The sequence below is a fragment of the Camelina sativa genome, chromosome 12 (assembly GCF_000633955.1).
Source record: "Camelina sativa cultivar DH55 chromosome 12, Cs, whole genome shotgun sequence".
Taxonomy (NCBI): Eukaryota; Viridiplantae; Streptophyta; class Magnoliopsida; order Brassicales; family Brassicaceae; genus Camelina; species Camelina sativa.
This window is the reverse complement of record NC_025696.1, coordinates 13,606,450-13,614,242: the sequence shown is the minus strand read 5'-3', so window position 1 is coordinate 13,614,242 and position 7,793 is coordinate 13,606,450. Positions and strand designations below refer to the sequence as shown.

The following is a 7,793-nucleotide window of genomic DNA, read 5'->3' as shown; positions in this document are numbered from 1 at the left end:
AAAGCTATCGTCTAATAGCTAAACCAAATTGTTAAACGTATTCAGGAACGATTGAAGATTCTGGGATCACATCATTGCTGCCGAACCTTTCTCATGATATTACCTTGCCCAACCATTCACAAATTGCTGAAGATACTCCACCTAACAAAGAAACACAAACCAGCAGGATATTTAAACAACTTAGTCCTCCATCAGTAAATAGCAAACAAGGTACTACATATAATTATTATCAACAGTAGTGATTTGAAAGTTTATAATGACTGCTCACTTAGTAGGTAATCATCTTTACTGTAATAATTAACTAATTTGTCTCTGTTATAGCATCAAAAGGAGTATTACTTACTAGACCAAAAAACACAGTTCCGTCTTGCAAAATTCCTTGCTAGGCAAAAGAAACCAAATGCTCTTCCGATTCGAACTGCAACATTCACAGAAGGAGATGAATGCATCCACAACCAACAAATACAAAGAGGAATGAACACGAGTAAGAAGTCATATGTGATTTACATAAATATTGATTTTACGTGGTTGCAAGTTTATTTTTAATACAAACTTCATTTGAAAATGGAAAATAAAGATGCTTATGGAGATAAAGAGCAACAAACATACCAATGCAGTAGCAGTTCGGACGATGGTGATTCAGTAGACTCAGAAGGCAAAAATGGGGTTGAAGATGTTCCTGCACATGTTATCAACGGATATCAGATTTTGGACATATTAGATGAAAGTTTGATAAAAGTATTTGGATCCAAGTCAAAAAAGACTCCTACACCTAAAGCTACAAAAAAGGGTCAGGTAGATATCATCTGTTTATGTGTTCTTATAATTTTCCAGATGCCGAAGTTGTTGGTTTTATCTAATATTAACAAATTTTTTATACTATATATAGAGTATATTGACCATGGCGACCCTGATTTTACATGTTCATATTGTGGAGCTACTATGTGGTATGGGAGCGGATTAATAGGCAAAAGAGGGATAAAAATCCTATTTTCACACAATGTTGTTTGCAAGGATCTGTTCTTCCATTTCTACATAATCAGCCTGAGTTGTTATTTGCTTTGTTAACAAATGATGACGAATTGAGTAGACATTTCAGAGAAAATATCAGAGCATACAACATAATTTTTTCATTCACCTCACTTGGTGGGTGTTGCGAAAACTCAGTTGTGAAAGGTCGTGGTCCTAATATGTTCCAAATACAAGGAGAGAACTATCATCTACTTGGTAGTTTGAAGCCTACAGACGGTGATTTTCCAAAGTTTTCACAATTGTATATTGTAGATACAGAGAATGAGGTTGAAAACAGAGCTGGCATTCTGAGGTATGTTAAACACTGATGTCTAGTAAACATCTAAACTATTATAAAATATAATAGTTGACTGATTGTTTTCTTTTTTCAGTAAAGCAAAAAATTCAGGAAAATATAAAAAGAAACAGAAGTTAAGACATGAAGTGATTGCTGCTATAATCAAGATGCTAGATGCTGTGAACCCTTATGTTGAAAACTTTAGATCAGCTAAAGAGCGGCTAGATACTAATCCTGAAGAAAGTTTTCACATGAGAATTGTTAGTGATCGTCAAAAAGACGGACAAAACTATGATGTATTGACTTCATCAGAGGTTACTGCATTAATTCCAGGAGACTTCCATATTGCAATGCCTACTCGGGACATTGTGATTGAAGAATCAGGAGAATTACAAAGAATAAGTGAAATACATTCAGCCTATCTTGCTCTACAATATCCTTTGTTGTTTCCTAAGGGTGATGATGGTTATAGACCATGAATACTAAAAGGACCTGGTGGTTGCAAAAAAAAATCAAAAAAATTGATATCCAGAGAAAGAGAGGAAGTGCATCAGTATGCACCAATGGTTTGCATTCCGTATACAAAAGAGGAATAATGAATCACATAGTCTGTTAATGTCCAAAAGATTGTTCCAGCAATTCTTAGTAAATGCTTATACGACTATATAGACTAACATGTTAACTTTTCTCAAGCTAAATCAGTCATCTTTGAGGGATGCTAATTATAATACGGTGAAGGATGCTGCTAATCAAGGAAACACAGATTTGAATGAGCAAGGGACCAAGTGCTATTTGCCAGCTTCTTTTGTTGGTGGACCTAGATATATGAGAAATATGTATCTAGATGCAATGGCAGTTTGTAAGTATTATGGATTTCCTAATCTATTCATTACATTCACTTGCAATCCTAAATGGCCTGAGCTGGTTCGATTTTGTGAAGCAAGAAAACTGAATATTGATGATAGGCCTGAGATTATTAGCAGAGTGTTCAAGATGAAGCTCAACTCTTTAATGGATGATCTAACAAAAAAAAACATATGTTAGGACGGACAGTTTCATGTAAGTCTCTGTATGAATCTATTTGTGTTTATACATTTTTTTAACTTCCTGATGTTCTATTAATATGGATTTGTTTGCGTGTTTTTAGCAATGTATACAATTGAGTTCCAGAAGAGAGTACTTCCCCATGCGCACATTTTGTTATGGATGCACCCAGATTCAAGGTTACCAAAATCAGAAGACATCGACAAGATTATATCCGCTGAAATCCAGACAAGCATAAAGAACCCACGCTTTATGAGATGGTTAAGGAAATGATGATTCACGGGCCATGTGGGGCTGCCAATATGAATTCACCATGTATGGACGAAGGGAAATGTACAAAGTATTTCCCCAAAAAACATGTTGATCAGACAACAGTTGATAAAGAAGAATTTCCAGTTTACAGAAGACGGAAAACAAAACATTTTGTTGAGAAGAATGATTTTAAGTGTGACAATCGCTATGTTATTCCATATAACAAACTGTTGTTACTAAGATATTGGGCTCATCTTAATGTTGAGTGGTGCAACCAAACAGGTTCTATCAAATATTTATTTAATTACATTACTAAAGGGCCTGATCGTGTCTCAGTAGTTGTTGAGCCATCATCGACAGAAAAAAGTACAGAACAAGAAAGCTAAAAAAGTAAGAAAGGAGACTCCGGTTCAAAATACTGAAGGTAGTGGTACTGTTGATGAAATAAAAGATTTCTTCGATGGTAGGTAAGTATTTAGATTATCTGTATTATTTGATCATACCTAATCAGACCAGAAATTCGACTAAAATTTAGCTTATGATGACCAAATTTTAAATGGCAAGTATGTTTCAGCTTGCAAAGCTGGTTGGAGAATATTAAAAAAATCTCATAACTTACAGGTCCACATCAGTTCAAAGGTTGTCTTTTCACCTAGAAGGGAAGCACCTAATATATTTCAAGGGTGATGATGAAGTAGAAGCAGTTTTGGAGAGGGGGGAGTTAGTGAATTCTATGTTCCTCGCTTGGTTTGAGTTGTGCAAGGTTAGCTCATTGGCGAAAACAAAAACGTATGCGCAAATCCCTGAGTTTTTCACATGGGATGGGAAGAAAAAGAAGTTTAATTTAAGAAAGAGACCAGGTACGGCGATTGGAAGGATTAAATATGTTCCAATTGGTTTCGAAGATGGATATTATCTACGAGTCCTTCTTAATACTGTCATAGGACCTGAGTGCTTTGATGACATTAAAACTGTTAAAGGAGTCGTCTATGGAACTTACAAAGAGGTATGTTTTGCTTTGGGGTTGCTAGACAATGATCAAGAATATATAGATGATATAGTCATAACAAGTTTTTGGAGTACTGTAAACTACTTACGTCGTCTATTCGCTGTAATGCTCCAATCTTTTAGTTTATCTCAGCCAGAAGTTGTTTGGGAAAAAACATGGTCTCTTTTAACTGAAGATATAGAGATGAGACGGAGAGAATACTTTAACCGACCAGGTAAAACATCAATCTTTATAATCATTACAGTGTCTATTATGTGTGAGTTATAATCTAGGTCTGATTTTGAAATTACTTTTGGATTTTGTGAAGATCTTATTCTATCCGATGACGATAAGTAGAGGTTTGGTTTACTAGATATAGACAGCATATTAAAGAGCAATTGAACAAGGTTGTCAGCCTTTGCGACAATGCCTACACTTCCAGAAGATATCATTGATGATACTAATGTGTTGATTGTTGATGAGAGAGACTATGACCGGAAAGAGCAGCAAGAAAAACATGATTCATGGTTAAAGTCTATGACAGACGAGCAAAAAAACATATATAGAGAGATCATGGAAGCAGTGGATAACGACATGGGTGGTGTGTTCTTTGTCTATGGATTTGGTGGAATTGGTAAAACCTTCCTATATAAAACTCTATCAACAGGATTAAGAGCGAGAGGATCAATCGTCTTAAACGTTGTGTCCAATGGCATTGCTTCTCTATTGTTAGCAGGTGGAAGGACAGCACATTCTAGGTTTGGAATTCCTATTAATCCGCATGAAAGTAGTGTTTGTCCAATGAGTCCGGGTTCAGATCAAACACAACTGGTGGAAGAAGCATCTTTGATAATATGGGACGAAGCTCCAATGATGAGCAAACACTGTTTTGAATCGTTAGATAGAAGTTTGTCAAATATTATAAAAGGAGCTGGTAATCGACCTTTTAGTGGAAAAGTTGTTGTATTTGGTGGAGTTTCAGGCAGGTGTTACCCATCATCCCAAATGCAGGAAGAGCAGAAATATGTATGAGTGCACTAGCTGCTGTAGGACTTATCCTACAGCAGCTAAAGAGATAAAGGATTTCTCAGAATGGATACTAAAAGTTGGTGATGGAAAGATTTCTGAACCTAAGGATGGTGAAGTGATGATAGATATCCCCGAAGAGTTTTTAATCACATCGGCAGATGATCCTATTGAGGTAATAAACAGAGAGGTTTATGGAGATCCTAAATGTTTGAAAGATAATGATGATCCTAAATTCATTCAAGAAAGAGCAATCTTATGTCCGACCAATGATGGTGTTGACATAATCAATGGGTACATGCTTGATCAGCTTGAGTTAGTAATATTTGTTTTTAAAACATGCTACGTTTTATCAAAGATCTAATATATATACAAACACTTAATAAACATGGAATTTGATTTGTAGGTGAGGAAAGAACATACCTAAGTTTAGATTCTATTGATCCAGCTGATAAACGTTTTGAAAATAATCCAGTGCTTACACCCGATTTCTTAAATAGCCTAAAGGTATCTGGAGTTCCAAATCATAAAATTAGATTGAAGGTGGGTTGTCCAGTAATGTTGTTAAGGAATATAGATCTAAGAGGAGGGCTAATGAATAAAAGAAGGTTGCAGATCACACAATTGGCTGAGTTTGTTTTGAAAGCTATTGTGATTACAGGAGACAGGGTCGGCAACAAAGTACTCATTCCAAGGATATTGCTCACTCCTTCAGATACTAAACTACCATTCAAAATGCAGCGAAGACAGTTACCTTTAGTTGTTGTTTTTGCAATGACTATTAACAAATGTCAGGGACAATCATTGGATTATGTTGGATTGTATTTGCTGAGGCCATGTTTTTCACATGGTCAGCTTTATGTGGCAGTTTCAAGAGTGACTAATAAAAAAGGATTGAAGGTTTTGATTGTAGATAAAGAAGGAAAACCTCAGAAGGAAACAATGAACGTCGTATTCAAGGAAGTTTTTCAGAATTTGAAATGAGTCGTTTCATGTAGGACACATTTTTGAAGGTAACTATTCTTGATTAACTTTAATTGGTATTTTATAAATCTATACTTTATTTGTAATCTAAGAGGTTTCCGAAAACATAATTTGATTTGTGTTATAATAACAGGATGGTTTCATAATGAAAAGACTGCCGAGGATGGTGAAGTTGAGAAACTAAATGAGTGAAAGAGTTTCATGGATTCGTATGGTTTAAAGCAAACCTTTTGTTTTTTAAATTTAGGATGGTGATCTAATAATTTAGTATGGCTTTTTATGTTTGAAAAAAACCTACTGTCTCATCAGTAGGTTTATTCTCAAACTTTTTCCATACTATTTATAATTTTTTTTATATATATTCTTGATGAGTTTTGGACTTCTGTAAACTTTTACACTACAAGAAATTTGACTATTGATAGCATAAAAGGATAGCGTTTTTGATGTTTATGCTATCTTTGAGTGAACCGTATATTAAAGATAGCGTTTGGTTATTTGTAAACGCTATCTATGGTTAACAGCGGGAATTAAAATTTGACGCGGGCCAAAATTTGGTTCCTAAAAATTTGTAAACGCTATTGAAATTAAAAGGGGGAAAAAATTCGTCATTTCCCTAAGGCAAAAAAAATAGATCTAAGGCAAAAAGGGTTTTCATTTTTCTCTCTTTCTCGATTTTTCCTCTCAATCGACTTCTCAGTCTCTCAAACTCTCAAACTCTCAAACTCTCAAACTCTCAATCGACTTCTCGACTTTTCCTCTCAATCGATTTCTCTGGCTCTCAATCGATTTCTCAGTTTCTATTTCTCTCTTCCTCAACTCGGTTTCTCTTTCTCGATTTCTCTGGCTCTCAATTGATTTCTCAGTCTCTAGCTATTTCTCTCTTCCTGAACTCGGTTTCTCTCTCTCTCGCAACTCGATTTCTCTGTCTCGGAACTCCATCTCTCTCTCTCTCAACTCGATTTCACGGTGGAAACCCTAATCAAGGAGTACACTCGATTCTCACACTCAGATTAGCCGGGTGGGTAATTTTATCTTTGCTTGTTCTCTGATTTGTTGATTTTTTGATAGGGTCTTGTTGGACGATGAGTTCACTCTGATTCTCACACTCGATTCTCTGGTTTTAAATTTGAGTGTATGTGGAGCTGAGTTACGGTCTTGTTGGACGATGGATAAGTCATGGGTTTGGCTACCAAGGTATGACATTATTTCCGGTTTTTTCATTGCACAGAAGTCTTGTTTTCATAGAAAGCTTCAGTATTTCAGAAATACAGTGTTTTAGCTTTTCTATGTATATGTTTGGTCTTGAAATTCGTTTTTAACAGAGATATGCTATTGAACTTTTTAATGTTTGTTGCTTACAGGGCTAGCCTTGAGTATGGGATAGGAGCTAGAAATTTTGTGAATGCAGTAACAACAAGTTTGGGTAATCCTAGTTCTATGCTATGTCCCTGCACACATTGCCGGAATTTGTCTCATCAAGGAATAGAGACTATGTTTGATCATCTAGTGATTAGGGGAATGGATGAGAAATACAAGAGGAATTCGTGTTGGAGCATTCATGGTGATAAGAAAATTGCTCAGCCAGATGAAGATCCAAGCTCTGAGTTTGAAGCTTATGATTTGATTAGAACAGCCTTCTTTGATAGTGATTCAAAGCCCAGTAGCCATAGTGAAGATCAGAATGATGATGTTGATAGTGTAGAAGAATCTGAGTTTAGAAAGAAGCTACAAGATGCGGAAACTCCTTTGTATTCAATCTGTCCCAACTACACCAAGATATCTGCAATCATGGGGCTTTACAGGATTAAAGTGAAGAGCGGTATGTCGGAGAACTTTTTTGATCAGTTGCTCAAAATGGTTCATGAAATGCTTCCTAAGGACAATGTGTTACCAAGATCAACAGATGAGATGAAGAAGTTTCTGAAATTTTTTGGGTTTGGATATGACAAGATACATGCATGCAAGAACGATTGTATCATATACAGGAAGCAATATGCAGATATTGAAACCTGTCCAAGATGTGGTATCTCCAGATGGGACAGGGATATGAATACCGGTGAAGAGAATAAGGGGATTCCAGCAAAGGTTCTAAGGTATTTTCCAATTAAAGATAGATTTAGGAGGATGTTTAGATCCAAAAGAATGGCTGAAGACTTGAGGTGGCATTTTAATAATGCAAGTACAGATGGT

The 7,793-nt window shown here is 35.7% G+C and overlaps 1 protein-coding gene across 1 annotated transcript; it reads left to right on the top strand.

The window, feature by feature from the left end:
• LOC109127940 lies at nt 565-1,788 on the top strand. The gene is made up of 3 exons (XM_019233554.1): nt 565-727; nt 1,168-1,324; nt 1,404-1,788. The coding sequence occupies exons 1-3, from the start codon at nt 565-567 to the stop codon at nt 1,786-1,788; spliced, it is 705 nt and encodes a 234-aa protein (XP_019089099.1).